The sequence below is a fragment of the Zootoca vivipara genome, chromosome 6 (assembly GCF_963506605.1).
Source record: "Zootoca vivipara chromosome 6, rZooViv1.1, whole genome shotgun sequence".
Classification (NCBI taxonomy): Eukaryota; Metazoa; Chordata; class Lepidosauria; order Squamata; family Lacertidae; genus Zootoca; species Zootoca vivipara.
Window position 1 is genome coordinate 24,863,713 of NC_083281.1, and position 16,329 is coordinate 24,880,041.

Sequence of the window (16,329 nt, forward strand, 5' to 3'; positions counted from 1 at the left end):
ATTTTTATTGTTCTTCTCTTTTTTGTTCTTTTTTTTGTTCTTTTTACCCACCTTTCTCTCTCCTTGTCACCCTGGAGCCTCTTGGTGGCAGGGGGAGGCTCTGGGGGAAGGGAGGGAGGGGGAATTTAATTATAAAATGAATCACCTTCGATTGTCCACTTTTCAGGGGACTCTCTTGTGGGAGGAGAGGGCTCTTGGATGGGGGGTAGGAGAAGGTGGAAAATATGTTATGTATGTGTATAATAATAATAATAAATTTTTATTTATACCCCGCCCTCCCCAGTCAAAAACCAGGCTCAGGGCGGCTGACACCAACAGAACCACAATAAAACATAAAAACAATTAATTAAAATACAGATTAAAATACAGTATTAAAATTTAAAGTGCAGCCTCATTTCAAGTAGGCCATAAGTGGCTGACACCAACAGAACCACAATAAAACATAAAAACAATTAGTTAAAATACAGATTAAAATACAGTATTAAAATTTAAAGTGCAGCCTCGTTTCAAGTAGGCCATAAATCCAAGCCATGAGGGAGAAAAACACAGGGGTCAGGCTGAGTCTAACCCAAAGGCCAGGCGGAACAGCTCTGTCTTGCAGGCCCTGCGGAAAGATGACAAATCCCGCAGGGCCCTGGTCTCCTGGGAAAGAGTGTTCCACCAGGTTGGGGCCAGTACTGAAAAGGCCCTGGCTCTAGTAGAGGCCAATCTAGCCATTTTATGACTCGGGATCTCCAGAATATTATTGTTTGTGGACCTTAAGGTCCTCCGCGGGGCATACCAGGAGAGGCGGTCCCGTAGGTACGAGTTATGTTCTCTTTATTATGCAAAATCAATAAAATTCATAAAAAAGGAGAATGTAACTCTGCTACGTAAAGGAACTTGCTAGCACAAGTGAGAAAGGATATTAATAAACAATACCTGTATATCCTCTCCTGCCACCCTGAACATTCACACACACAATCCAAGAAATTGTTTACAAAAAGAAGCAACTATAACAACCCCATTTGGATTTAGTTTTTATCAGAAATCTGCTGTTTGAGCAGAGCTGTGTTCTGGGGGGAGGGGGGACAGGGGAGAGGAAAACTTGTAAACAGGATGCAATTTCTGCTCCAATATTTTTACCAACCTACCATGGCCTCTCTCACCACCTGGTGTTTTAGAAGGCCTCATCTATCAGTATGAGACCATCTCATCCTCTCTGTCCTTACACAGTTACACCACTGCTTGTAAGTGTGGCAAACAGATAATGACAACAAGGCAATGAGCCTCCATTAGTCTGTCATCTGAAGGAAATGCACCATGCTAAAGTTCTCCTTAACTTTCCACCACGCAGGAATGAGGCACCTCCCAAATAACCCTGAAGGGCTGTTATGAAATGTTCTCCAAGGAAGCACTCATTACTTTTATACTTTTTTGATTGCCCCTCTGGACAAGGGGCAATCCATCCATCCATCCATCCATCCATATAACTTATAAATAAAACCCACCACTGACTCAACAGATTTATGTCATTGCATCCATTCCTGTGCATCTAGAATTAGACTCTTATGCATTCGTCTTCCACACCCATTAAATTTTTTTGTTATTATATTATTAAAAATAAGATATATAAAAGTATGGATTCCCCTCGGAAATGCTAAATCCAGAATAAATGGGGAGAAAATGAGGGCTTGCATTTTCATACAATGACATTGTGTTGGCCATCCTCCAACCTCTGCTTAAAAACCTCCCATGAAGGAGAGTCTGTCACCTTCTGAGGGAGTCTGTTCCACTGTTGAACAGCTTTTGCTGTCAAAAAGTTCTTCCTGATTAGTCAGACTCTCTTTTCTTGTAATTAGATCTCCTTTCCTAGCCACTGGATCAGGAGAAGACAAGCATGCATGTGGAAGCCCTTTAGATATCTGAAGATGGCTATCATATCTCAGAGTCTGAAAGACCCACAGAGATGGGGCATTCTGCCACAGGGAATTTTATTAGCGCCGGCCATTTCTGAACTCTTACAGTGAGTCAAAAGATTTCAGATTAAAATTGTCACTGTTGGCACTCAGAGCATGGGACAAGAAATTCCTTGTGTACTGTAGATGCTTCTCAGATGGCTTTGCAAATGCAGTTGCTACCTGCCTGCCTGGTCTGCAAGGAGAGGGAGTCGGGTGGCAAAAAGCTCCAGCTCCTAAGGCTGCAGGAAGCTGGAGGAAAAGCTGGGGGAAGGGAAGGCGAGTCTGTCTGGTAGAAACCCTTGAAGGTAGCAGTGCCGTGCCCCCCTGCATGATGTCCCCCTAAAGCTGAGGTTGTCAGATAAGACACACGCTTTGCTGTCAGTCTGCAGCATGCACACTTCTTCAGAGACACTGAAGCAGAAGTCACCAGACCTTTATATATAGTGAGGGGGGGGGTATTACTCAGAAGGGAAGTAACAGAATCATAGAATTGTAGAGTTGGAAAGGACCCCAAGGGTCATCTAGTTCAATCCCTTGAAATCAGTGCCATGTGGGGCTTAAGTGCAGAAAACGCGGGAGTTGCTGAAACTGGCACAGAGGCAACTACAGCAGAGGAAAAGGATTAACCATCTCTGATGCTTCAAGTTTCACGAGTGGTCCTTTGGGACCTTCCCAGGACAGGCAGCATCCCGCTTGGAGCTCCCTCTAGCGGGGAATGAGGCTCTCGCTCTTCATTGCAATCTTATATCGTCTTCGCGCGTACGTTCGCTTTCTTGTTTGCTTTTTGTAGTGCGACGACCCGGAGGGAGAAGGGAATAAAAGCGAGCGAGAGAAAGAGAGTTGGACGAAGTTGGAGGAAGAAAAGCGTCAGAGACCAGCAAGCAAAGCCTCCGAAGAGGGAACTGAGCTTTACTGCATAAAAATCGGACAGGCAGCAGGAAAGGAGGTGAGCATTTCTCCTGGTGCTCTGCTGATTTCCGTGTTTTCTGTTTTTTTCTGAGCGTGTTTAAGTTAAAGGAGACTCTGAGCTCATTGCTAGGCAGGGGGCGGCAGAATCGTTTATTTTCACTCTTATGAATAATGATGTTGGAGAAGGCTGCCCTTGTTCCCCGCTGCAAAGGGAATAAATAACATGAAAGCTCCAGGGAGCAAGCAGAGCTGGTGCTACCATATAAGAGTTGTAAGTACTGTAACTGCTCTGAAATCAACGCGGGTCTCCCTTTTCAGCGGTGACGCGTGTTCATTCGACTTCCCCTTCTGCAGCTGCTACGAGGCTGCCCTCCTGCTTCTCTCGCCTCCTGCCTCTTTCCCTTTTGGGGGTTTGGCAGAGTGGAGGGGGAAGCTCTTTGGAAGCAGGCAGCGCCTTAGCTAAGTGATCTGGCATCCCTGCCCCCCCCCCTAGCCACGGACAAATGAGCTCTTTCCGTCTCTCCTCCACCCCCCACCCCCACACGCATTCAATTCCTCACACACGTCACCTTGTAATGAATTCTTTCACAGAAAATCCAGTATTTAATTTATTATTTCTTAATAAAAGGTTTCAGCAGAGAAAATGACATTTTGATGTGAGTTGACAGGGTTTTTTTTTTAATGTACCGGTAATTCAGTTGTAAAACAATACACAGATTGTTTTAAACGGAACATGCAAACAATATCATACTGATTTGTTCCACAATGATAACTTTCCCGTCTCAGAGCCGGAGGTGTTGGAGATCGTATTCTCTCTCTCTCCATGGGCGTAGGCAGGGGGGGCAGGAGGGGGCAGCTGCCCCCCCCTAGAAGCAAAATAATTAATGTATTTTACAGACCATAACCAGCACTTTTCCCCTCCAAAAACTGAAGTGGAAAAGGCTTTGCTTTAGCAACAGCAGCTAAGTCTCCGCTTGCTGGGGGGGGGGGACACAGCAGTAACAAAAACACATCAAATAAATAAAGCAAAGTGGCTACCAGTAGTTAAGCAGTTAAGACAATGGAGCATATATCCCCAGGCAAGTTTGATAGCTGACCATTTCACCCTATTGTTCTTAAGTGGGACTTGTTAATGAGCATTCAGGAGCATTAAGAGTTCTATTGGTGATTTAATGAGGGTGCAGACTCAGAGGATTCAATTTGACTAAGGTGGCTCTGCAAGGCTAAAAGGAAGTGAATAAGAAAGGGGGGGCTGTAACTTTGACAGACACAGTGATGTTTATAAAAAGCATTGGTGTTCCAGTCTGCCCCTCCTCCTGCATCTGTATACTGTAAATCAGGGGTGGCCACCTCCCAAGAGACTCTGATCTACTCAGAGTTTAAAACTGGGGGTGATCTACCCCCTTTTGGGGGGTTCAGGTCAAAGCTGTTGAGTTTTTTTTTTAAGGAAGGGAAGCCCTGTTTTTTTGGGTTTAGGTCAAACTTGTTGAGCTTCTTTGAGGAGGGAGGGAGGCCCATTTTTGTTTAGGGCTTCAGGTCATAGTTCAACTTTTTTGAGGGAGGAGGAAAATTTTGGGTGAGCTTTTTTTAGGGGTGCCAGTGACCTACCAGTGATCTACCACAGACATCCAGTGATCTACTGGTAGATCACAATCTACCTGTTGGACGTGCCTGCTGTAAATCAAGCAGAGAGAAAGCTGCTTACAAGGCTCCTGTACATGCAGAGTTCCAGCATCACAGTGTCACCCAGAGGCACCCACAAATATGAGTTATCCCTCTCTCTATTTCTTCCTTCCTTCCCTCCCTCTTCCATCCTTAATAAAATACCGGGGGGGGCAGATAAGCCCCACATAGAAAGCCCATCAACATGGGGGGATGACTCTTTCAAATACGGTATTTACCAGTAATTTGGGGTGGCACCTAGGCCTCTAGGAGTTGGATGCTATGCCTAGGAGTAGGACAATTCAAGAAAGCAGAATGATGCATATGCTATGGTAATATATCAATAGAATCATAGAATTGTAGTCGGAAGGGACCACAAGGGTCATCTAGTCCAACCCCCTGCAATGCAGGATTTTTTCCTAAGGTGGGGCTTGAACCATGGTTGAAATATTATGCTGATATGCAGCAACGCCTCGGAGCCGTCGTGGCTGCGGCCGTGTCTTGCCTCGCCCTCGCCCGCCCTGCCACCCCCTCTCGCCTGCCTGACCCTCCCGTCCTCTCCAGCCAAGCAGGGTAGCCGCCAACGCTACCAGCCCCAGAAGCACAAGGTGGCCGCTGCTGCCACCGCCACGATGTCATCAGGCCCGTTGGCCCTTTAGCCCCGCCCACTTTGTGGCCCCTCCCCTTCTGTGCCTTGGCCCCGCCCCTGAACGACCATGGCTTGCCCCCCCCCTAGTTTTGATCCTGGCTACGCCCCTGTCTCTCTCTCTCTCTCTCTCTCTCTCTCTCTCTCACACACACACACACACACACACACACACACTACCCACAACCCACAGCCCACAGCCCTCAGCCCACCTCCCTTGCCCCCCCACTGGCGATCCCAGATCTCTCCACTGGTGCACACAGCCTTCACTTCCAGGCTGCTCTTCGTCCGCGTACCCAACACACACCTCCAGAGAGAGAGAAACTTCATTCATTAGCCCCTCCTGCTCATTTCCCGGCTCTTCCCTCATCTTAGATGCCAGGATCAGAAGGAAAAGAGCTCCCATCCCATTCTCTCCCTCACTCCCTCCCTGAAGGGAAGATGGGGGGGGGGAGAAACGACCCAACTTCGGGGCAACTTTCCATCCGGATCCTGCTCTGGGCTTCACACACACCCTTATTTGTTTCGAAGGTTTTTGACCCCCTCACTTTCCTCATGCAACTCCCCCCCCCGCCGCCGCCGCCCTTTCCTCTTTCAGCAACACCAACACGAAATCCCAGGTGATTTTCAGACAGGAGTGTGAGGAAAAATATCTCACCCCACCCCCCCCAAAAAAAAAAACTTCGGAGGGGGGGGAAGAGAAAATGGGAAAAAATAATAAAGCTTTGCTGAGGCGTCAAGAGGCGAGGAATTTGTGTCTGGTCCTCCCACAGGTTGGGGAGAAGGACGGGGAGGCTTTCCCCAATCTGAGAAGAGAAACCATTTCGTTGGAAAGCTGATAATGTGCAGCTTGGGGGAAGTGGGTGGGGAATTTAGGCACATAAGGCATATATGGTTATTAATTACTTAAATCAGTGGTTTCCAACCAATGTGCTGTGGCACCTGGGGGGCCTTGATCAGGGATGCTGTGGGCAACACTGGCCTCTGTCCCTCTTTCCTCCCCTCCTTCCTCTGATGCCCTCTCGCATCTCTGCCCCCCAAAGGCTTGTGCAGCTGTTTGTTGCAGCAGCCCTGGCTACAAGCTCCCCAGGCAAATGGTGCCTATGGGGCTGGCGGGGGGACGGGGACTGGTTTCCAGGAGCTGAAGCAGGGCCTCAGAGTAAGCAAGTGGGCAAGGGAGTCCAGCCAGCCAGACCACCAGCCCTTGCTGTTGGGAATGGACACACAATTCCCAGGCCCCTGTGGGGCAATGTGAGGAGGAACCTCTCTTGAGGGCAGGGGTGCCACAGAAAGAAGGTACTTGGTCAAAGGAGCTGTGGACTCAAAATGGTTGAAAACAAACCTCTGACTTAAATGACAAGCAGGAGCAGAATTTGCATACATTGTCTAAGGTAGGATGCACTCTTAAAGCACACTTAAATAAAACTGCCTCAACCCCTCCTTCACTTTGACCAGACCCTCCTCTTCTGCACCTTCAGGCTGGTACCTCTTCCTTGCATCTTTCTAAAAACATGGAAGGTTTAATCATCAATGTAATGGGCGCAGCTTCCCTCCCCAAACTAAAAAATAAATAAATAAAAAATCAGGAAGTGCAGCTTCTTAAAATGCTGGGAGTCCCCTTCCTCATGTCCCTCTCTATATTCAGGGCTCTTGGACTCTGCTCCTGTTGAGGACTCTGCCCCAGTTGGGGAACCCACAAGGGAAGAAGTCTCAGAGCCAGGGGATTGGTGGTGGGAGGAAGATGAGTGGTCAGAGGGAGAAGAGAGAGCAGACTGGGAGGAGGAGGAGATGTCAGAAGCTGAAGAGGCAATGGAGTATAGTGAGCAGGAAGAGTCTGTGGCAGAGAACAGTCCAGAATCAGAGGCAGAAGTGGAAGAGGGATCAAGAGGAAGAGTAGAGGCAGGTTGCTGAAGAAGCCAGGGAATCTCCCCCTTGTAGTGTTACCAGTTTCCCTCCCCCCTGGTCTCCCAGAACACGAAGAGGGCAGAGCAATGAGAGACAAGACGAAAGAACCTCAGGTTGCTGGGGAAGAAGGAGTCTTGAGAGCGGGGAAAGGTGGGGACCTTCAGTCCTCACAAGTGCTTCATTGGGGCAAGAGATCCTGGGAAGAGTTGCTGTGTTCACGCGGCCTGTTTGGTTTTCTTTGAGTAAAGAGTTAACTTCACTGACAACAGGTGTTTCATTGCTCACAGACTCCAGCTCCTGACGTCCCATGCAGGGCCGGTGCTAGGGTTTTTTGTGCCCTAGGAGAGATCACCTTCTGGTGCCCCCTCCCCCATTTCCCAGAGTTGTTGACATTTGTTAAGAAAAAATAAAAGTGGAATAAAATAAATAAATAATAAAAATAGAAAAAAAATAAAAAGAGAGTTCCTTGGTTGTTGGTGAGGGGAAGGGGTAAAAAGCAGTCTCTTTACCTTGTCAGCTAGCGGCCTTCCCTGTTTCTGACACGGCCTTCCCCTGCTACCTCTGGAGTCCGATCTCGGCATGCTAGCTGCTGGAGGGGTGGGCCCGACTCGAGCGAAAGAGCAGAGAGGGCGCCTCCAGGGCTGTCCCTAGGCCCGGGCTGGGTGGCGCAAGGCGCCAGGGCGCCTGGCCATCAGGGGCGCAGAAACTGCACTGAACTCAGCGGAGGCAGCCCCAGGCTCCCGCTCCCCGCACGAAGCTCTGTAGGCGCGCGTGGGGAGCGCGAGCCTCTGGAGCTTCGCGCAGGGAGCGGGAGCCTGGGGCCGCCTCCGCTGAACAGCTGAGAGGTGCGGCGAGGTGTGTGGGATGCAAAGGGTTAAGTGCAGTCAAGTCACAACAATCCCTAGATAGTCCACTTGGAGGACTGAGGAGGAGGACATGACTAAGCCTAATTTCCTCTTCCTTCACATGCTAATTAGATGCGAAAGGCGATAGATAAATTCTGGAGGAAACAGCCATTTCCCTTTCTTGGACCAGACCTCTTGGACTACACACATCTTAGTGAGTCTCTCTCTCAAGGCCTCCAACCTAGAGAGAGAGATGAGATGGAGTCTCACTTCTTATAAGTGAACTTCACAATGTATATATTACCTTTTAACTAAGCAAGTCTACCTCTTGAGTGTGCTGTACCTCGAGATGCTTGTAAGTAAACATTTTTTATACTTTTAAGAGCATTGTGTTGTGTCTTTTCTTTTAAGAGGGATAAAGGGGAAAATACCAGGAAAATACACTTTATTTTAGTGGCTTAAATCAAGCCAGCGCAAACGTTTTTCTGCTGTGTATTTTGAAAAAAGGGAAAGTTTTTACTCTGCTAAAGTTTGGTGCTTGCTAGCGCAAGCGGGGATAGGATATATTAAACAATATCTCCTCATCCACATTCCTGAACATTCCCACAAGGTGGCCCCAGGCTCGCGCCTCCAGAACTTTGCGCCAAAATGGAGGGGGTGCCGGCCAGCCTGCCTGCCGCCCGCTGCCGCCACCCCTCGGTGCTGCCTGGGGCCACCTCCACTGTGCCTCTCAGCTGTTGAGTGGCTTCAGGCCGCTCTCTGGAAGCCACTCAACAGCTGAGAGGCGCAATGGAGGCGGCCCCAGGCAGCACCGGGGGGGTGGCAGCGGGGGGCGGGCAGGCTGGCCAGTGCCCCCTCCATTTTGGCGCCCTAGGCAGCTGCCTCGTTCGCCTTAATGGACGCGCCAGCCCTGGTCCCATGACCTTTGGGCACTTTATCCTTGTGCTCACTTCTGAATTACGGAATCTGATGGGATTCATACCTTCTACCTATAAAGCTTTGGTGCTTGGCAAATGATAATATTGCAGACGCTGGAAATTTTACAGAGGGCATGCCACTCTCGTTAAATAAATGAATGCCTCTAGTTAGGCTGGTCGCTTAACATATTCCTGCTTCCTTTCTCTGCAGTGCACCGAGATCCACAATGATGGAAGACTTTGAGGTAGCCATTTCTCAGGGCCAATTGGCAGATGCTGTGTCGCACGTGCTGGCAAAACCACTGCACTTTTTCAACAGCACTCCACTCAACGTTGCCGTAGTAGGAGAGCCCGGCTCCGGGAAGTCCTCCTTCATCAATGCCATGTTGGGTCTTCATGCTGATGACCCTCGTGCTGCTGAGACCGGCATACAGATGTCAACATTGCAAGTCAAGGATTACCCAAACCCGACACTTCCGCAAGTGATCCTTTGGGACCACCCCGGAAAGGGAACACCAACTTTTGGGAAGGACAAATTTGAGAAGAAGGTTGATTTAAATCACTTTGATTTCTTCGTCATCGTCGGCTCCCAACGCTTCCGCTCCACCCATTCTGACCTGGTCCATGAGATCCAAGATATGGCCAAGAATTTCTACTTTGTGCGCACCAAAGCAGACCTGGACCTGTCGGCCGCCAAGAGGCAACAGCCATCCAGCTACAATGAAGAGAAGGTCCTCTTGCACATCCAGGAGGACTGCAAAGAGTGCTTGGTAAGAGAAGGAGTGAGGGACCCACAAGTCTTCATCGTCTCCAACTGGGAAGCCGACCGCTTTGATTTCCCCCTCCTGCAGGAAACGCTGAAGAACGATCTCTTGCGGCTGAAGAGGCAAGCCTTTCTGCACCGCTTCCCTAGCATCTGTCTGCCTATCTTAGAGAAAAAGAAAGCCTCTGTGAAGGAGAAGATTTGGACCAGCAGGCTTTGTTTGCTGGTCGCTATTGGAAGCCCAGTTCCTTTCCTTCTTCCCATATTTCTGTTTAATAAGTTCCACTCCTGGTGCTTCCTAGACTTTGGCCTGAACGATCGATCCCTTGCAGCTCTGGCCCAGCGTGTTGGAAAGACAAGCACAGCCCTTAAAGCAGCAATGCAGTCCCTGGGAATGTTCTCTGCCATTTTATGGGTGCTGCCGGACTTGGTGGGACTCTCAGTGATGGCTTATGAATATCACCGCTGGGAGCATTTCCCCATCTTTGGCTGCCTTCTGTCCGGAGGGATTTCACTTCTTCGCACCTACTTCATGCTGCAGAAATGCATATCGGGTGCTGCGGATGACACCCAGAGGGTTCTGTCCAAAGCTCTTGAGGCAGAAGGGAAAAAGTCCATTTAGCAGCAAATGGATGCACAGATGTGGCTGCAGGGATAGCAGTTTGCGCAAGCTTCTGTGGACTCTCAAGTCATGTCTTGCCAACCTAGAATATTATGACTAAGTGCTTGATAGAGCATCTGGAGAATTATGTGAAAGTTTTATTGCCCTAATGAGTGATTTATGGCTCATTAGGGCTTTGCCAAACTCACGACAGTCCAGCACGCCCTTGGCAAAAAACAACAAAGTACCTTCTCCTGTTGCACAGCAGAAGCTTGTGTGACTTAGTAGCTCATGAATAAACTGACGAAGAACAGTTTATTTCTCCTCTACTGGACTTTATTTACAGATAGATACAGACTGACCGGGAGAGTTAGCCAGCATGGCTTTCTCTCTCTTCCGAGATACATCGAAACTGACTTACAACACACAGAACAAAGAAAGATTCTAGTATGTAGGAACCGTAACATGATCCCTTCCCAGTGATTAGGTGACACAGAGTATACAGCTTAACTCCTTAGTGGGTACCTGCTACTCCTCACAAATTATACAGGTTTCCATTTTCCACCACCAAAAGATATTTTAAAAAATAATGACCAGATGATCAAGTTTTTTATTTTAAAAATTCAATAAATATTAGGCTTCTCATTTTTTTTTAAAAAAAAACCCCTAAGTGAAATAATCCGAATGCCAGCATAATACCCCTTCAGTTCCTTTTTAAAAATTAGTATCTCTACGTAATGTATAAGAATTAAGACCAATACCAAAAGGAGACTTTGGGACAAATGGACTTTTTACTAGTCATAATTCTTTCTGTCCACTAATGAATTGTTCTGTATCTGATTTCAGACTAGAAAAAACTAGTGACGTATTTGAACCTGCTTGCAAGGATGGTCTCAAATTATCATTTATGCAGGCTGCAGCATTCACCCTGTGTGTGTGTGTGTGTGTTGCCTATATCACAAGTACCATGCACCATCTATTTCAGAATTTTCTTTCCCTCATACACACTCAAACTGAAGGAGGGCATCCAGCTAGACAGGAGCCTCCACATTTGTTAAATAGAAAATTGAGGAAATTTTAATCTGTTTTAGTATTTTAACTCTTGCATATCTTAAAGAATGGCTGTAATTGTTTCCTGGTTTTATTGTTTTATCTCTTTGCAAACTGCTTTGAGGTTTTATTAGAATCGAGTGGTGTACAATATAAGGCTTCATGAAATAAACTAATTGGTTAAATTAATCTCTTTGCCACTGCCAAGACATCTGTGTTGTAATCAATGCAGCTTTCGCATGGTCACTCTAAATATTTTAGAAATGTCCAGAAAATCCGGATGCATGGCAGCCCATGTCGATAGACATTTTTGTGTCTGGATTTTCTCCTTTTGAAATATGGCCACCCTAACTAATCAGTTTTCCATAAAAAATATTGTGAATTGTCTTGACTCCCCTCCAGGCTGGTGTCTTTTGTGGCTGTTGACACAATAATAATGTATGAGTGGGAGATTTATACTGGGCCATCCACATACCATTCCACTCTTTATTAAGAGTTTTGCAACACTTCCCCAAGGTCACTCAGTTATTATTGCCATCTGGAAGGTCACTCTTGCACTGTAGTGTGACAAAAGTGAGCAACACACACACCCATGAACATTTGTGTAACCAATAAGTTGCAGGGCTTTAGCAGAAAACTATGGAGCCTGTGCCTATTGCAAACGAAGCAGTAGGACCATCCCAAAACATTTGCTGATGCCCAAATATGAGCTCAGATATGAATGCTCAATAAAAAGGACATCTGGAAGATCCTACAGCCTTCCTCAAACTGATGCCTTCCAGGTGTTTTCTACTTCATTCCCCATCATTCCTGGCCATTGGCCATGCTAGCTAGAACTGATGGGTGTTGTAGTCCAAAACTTCTGAAGCATAACTTCAGAAGCTTTGGGAAGGCTGAGGTGAAATACTACTATACAATGGGATTAGGACAGAACTAATGGGCAAAAGATTTTGGGCATAATATTGAATTATGGAATGAAACAATGAAATTTACTGCATGTACCACTTTGAAAGAAAATGTAATGAAAATGATGTATAGATGGTATTTAACACCAGTAAAATTAGCCAAAATGTTTAGAATGAGTAGTAAAACATGCTGGAATTGTCAAGAAAAAGATGGAGAATTTTATAATATGTGGTGGACATGCGAGAAAATCAAAAGATTTTGGGAAACAATATATAATGAGTTGAAAAAGATGTTTAGATATACTTTTCCTCAAAAAACCTGAGGCCTTTCTATTGGGATTAATGGGAGAGGAAATAGCAAAAAGTGACCAGAGATTATTTATGTATGCCACAACTGCTGCTAGGACTTCAGTAGCCCCAAAATGGAAAGTACAGGAGATACCGACGATTGAGGAGTGGCAGACGAAAATGATAGATTATGCAGAATTAGCAAAGTTGACCCAAAGTACCAAGGGGAATGGAGTAAATTCATTGACTATATGGAGAAGAACTGTAGGAGTTTAAAGACACTTGCGGGACTGAGATAAATCCTACAAACTGAGTTAAAATGTGGGTAAAAATGAACTGCGAGATAAGAGTGATCAATAAAGCTGAATGGCGGGCGGGAGGGAAGTCATAGCTCAGCAGAGCGACTGGAAGTGAGATGAGGAGATATAAGAAATAGTGAAATTGTGTTTTGTGTTTGTTTTTGTTTGTGTGTTGTTTGTTTATTTGGAAAATTGAATAAAAATCTTTTTTAAAAAATTGAATAAAAATCTTTTTTTAAAAAAAGGGGGATTAGGACAGAACTAAACCACCCCTCCCACAATTTACTACTCTATTTGTGGTTGACAATGGGGAGTTTCAACCGTTTGTTTCATTGTGGTGGGTCAAAATGATGCAACCTGTTTTGGGAGGGAGTAGCATTTCATTTATATTCTCTGCAGCCAAAGATGGAGAAGCTCTATACGGTCAGCAAACACAAGACCTGGAGCTGACTGTAACTCAGATCATCAGCTTCTTATAGCAAAATTCCAGTTTAAACTGAAGAAAGTAGGAAAAAACACTGGGCCAGTAAGATACAATCTAAATCAAATCCCTTATGAATACACAGTGTAAGTGAGGAACAGGTTTAAGGATTTAGATTTGGTGGACAGAATGCCTGAAGAACTATGGATGGAGGCTCGTAACATTATACAGGAGGCAGCAACGAAAACCATCCCAAGGAAAAAGAAATGCAAGAAAGCAAAATGGCTGTCCAACGAGGCCTTACAAATAGCGGAGGAGAGGAGGCAAGCAAAATGCAAGGGAAATAGGGAAAGATACAGATTTCCAAAAAATAGCAAGGATAGACAAGAGGGTCTTCTTAAATGAGCAATGCAAAGAAATAGAGGAAAACGATAGAATGGGGAAAACCAGAGATCTGTTCAAGAAAATTGGAGATATGAAAGGAAGATTTCGTACAAAGATTACCATAATAAAGGACAAAAGTGGTAAGGACCTAACAGAAGCAGAAGACATAAAGAAGAGGTGGCAAGAATACACAGAGGAATTATACCAGAAAGATATGGAGGTCTCGTACACCCCAGGTAGTGTGGTTGTTGACCTTGAGCCAGACATCTTGGAGAGTGAAGTCAAATGGGCCTTAGAAAGCACTGCTAATAACAAGGCCAGTGGAAGTGATGATATTCCAGCTGAACTATTTAAAATTTTAAAAGACGATGCTGTTAAGGTGCTACACCCAATATGTCAGCAAGTTTGGAAAACTCAGCAATGGCCAGAGGATTGGAGAAGATCAGTCTACATCCCAATCCCAAAGAAGGGCAGTGCCAAAGAATGCTCCAGCTACCGCACAATTGCGCTGATTTCACACGCTAGCAAGGTTATGCTTAAAATTCTACAAGGCAGGCTTAGGCAGTAAGTGGACCGAGAACTCCCAGAAGTGCAAGCTGGATTTCGAAAGGGCAGAGGAACCAGAGACCAAATAGCAAACATGCGCTGGATTATGGAGAAAGCTAGAGAGTTCCAGAAAAACGTCTACTTCTGCTTCATTGACTATGCAAAAGCCTTTGACTATGTCGACCACAGCAAACTATGGCAAGTTCTTAAAGAAATGGGAGTGCCTGATCACCTCATCTGTCTCCTGAGAAATCTCTATGTGGGACAAGAAGCTACAGTTAGAACTGGATATGGAACAACTGATTGGTTCAAAATTGGGAAAGGAGTACGACAAGGTTGTATATTGTCTCCCTGCTTATTTAACTTATATGCAGAATTCATCATGCGAAAGGCTGGACTAGATGAATCCCAAGCCGGAATTAAGATTGCCGGAAGAAATATCAACAACCTCAGATATGCAGATGACACAATCTTGATGGCAGAAAGCGAGGAGGAATTAAAGAACCTTTTAATGAGGGTGAAAGCGGAGAGCGCAAAATATGGTCTGAAGCTCAACATCAAAAAAACCAAGATCATGGCCACTGGTCCCATCACCTCCTGGCAAATAGAAGGGGAAGAAATGGAGGCAGTGAGAGATTTTACTTTCTTGGGCTCCTTGATCACTGCAGATGGTGACAGCAGTCACGGAATTAAAAGACGCCTGCTTCTTGGGAGAAAAGCAATGACAAACCTAGACAGCATCTTAAAAAGCAGAGACATCACCTTGCCGACAAAGGTCCGTATAGTTAAAGCTATGGTTTTCCCAGTAGTGATGTATGGAAGTGAGAGCTGGACCATAAAGAAGGCTGATCGCCGAAGAATTGATGCTTTTGAATTATGGTGCTGGAGGAGACTCTTGAGAGTCCCATGGACTGCTAGAAGATCAAACCTATCCATTCTTAAGGAAATCAGCCCTGAGTGCTCACTGGAAGGACTGATCTTGAAGCTAAGGCTCCAATACTTTGGCCACCTCATGAGAAGAGAAGAATCCTTGGAAAAGACCCCGATGTTGGGAAAGATTGAGGGCACAAGGAGAAGGGGACGACAGAGGACAAGATGGTTGGACAGTGTTCTCGAAGCTACGAACATGAGTTTGACCAAACTGCGGGAGGCAGTGGAAGACAGGAGTGCCTGGCATGCTATGGTCCATGGGGTCACGAAGAGTCGGACACGACTAAACGACTAAACAACAACAACACACGCTAGCAAGGTTATGCTTAAAATTCTACAAGGCAGGCTTAGGCAGTATGTGGACCGAGAACTCCCAGAAGTGCAAGCTGGATTTCGAAGGGGCAGAGGAACCAGAGACCAAATAGCAAACATGCGCTGGATTATGGAGAAAGCTAGAGAGTTCCAGAAAAACGTCTACTTCTGCTTCATTGACTATGCAAAAGCCTTTGACTGTGTCGACCACAGCAAACTATGGCAAGTTCTTAAAGAAATGGGAGTGCCTGATCACCTCATCTGTCTCCTGAGAAATCTCTATGTGGGACAAGAAGCTACAGTTAGAACTGGATATGGAACAACTGATTGGTTCAAAATTGGGAAAGGAGTACGACAAGGTTGTATATTGTCTCCCTGCTTATTTAACTTATATGCAGAATTCATCATGCGAAAGGCTGGACTAGATGAATCCCAAGCCGGAATTAAGAATGCCGGAAAAAATATCAACAACCTCAGATATGCAGATGACACAACCTTGATGGCAGAAAGTGAGGAGGAATTAAAGAACCTTTTAATGAGGGTGAAAGAGGAGAGCGCAAAATATGGTCTGAAGCTCAACATCAAAAAAACCAAGATCATGGCCACTGGTCCCATCACCTCCTGGCAAATAGAAGGGGAAGAAATGGAGGCAGTGAGAGATTTTACATTCTTCGGCTCCTTGATCACTGCAGATGGTGACAGCAGTCACAAAATTAAAAGGTGCCTGCTTCTTGGGAGAAAAGCAATGACAAAGCTAGACAGCATCTTAAAAAGCAGAGACATCACCTTGCCTACAAAGGTCCGTATAGTTAAAGCTATGGTTTTCCCAGTAGTGATGTATGGAAGTGAGAGCTGGACCATAAAGAAGGCTGATCGCCGAAGAATTGATGCTTTTGAATTATGGTGCTGGAGGAGACTCTTGAGAGTCCCATGGACTGCAAGAAGATCAAACCTATCCATTCTTAAGGAAATCAGCCCTGAGTGCTCACTGGAAGGACTGATCTTG

The 16,329-nt window shown here is 46.0% G+C and overlaps 1 protein-coding gene across 2 annotated transcripts; it reads left to right on the forward strand.

Moving 5' to 3' along the window:
- Positions 1–227: 227 nt before the first annotated feature.
- Positions 228–10,838, forward strand: LOC118078602 (interferon-inducible GTPase 5-like). 2 transcript variants are annotated; one of them, XM_060275659.1, is made up of 3 exons: positions 228–2,005; positions 2,731–2,886; positions 9,036–10,838. In XM_060275659.1, exon 3 carries the CDS (start codon positions 9,052–9,054, stop codon positions 10,207–10,209), a length of 1,158 nt encoding a protein of 385 aa, XP_060131642.1. In that variant the 5' UTR covers positions 228–2,005; positions 2,731–2,886; positions 9,036–9,051; the 3' UTR covers positions 10,210–10,838. The 2 variants fall into 2 exon arrangements, with proteins under 2 accessions (XP_060131642.1, XP_060131641.1); XM_060275658.1 differs by having other exon boundaries at positions 228–2,886.
- Positions 10,839–16,329: the final 5,491 nt, after the last annotated feature.

Bases quoted from the DNA above. Each gene is read 5' to 3' on its own strand.
- LOC118078602 (XM_060275658.1), top strand. From the start codon at position 9,052: ATGATGGAAGACTTTGAGGTAGCCATTTCTCAGGGCCAATTGGCAGAT.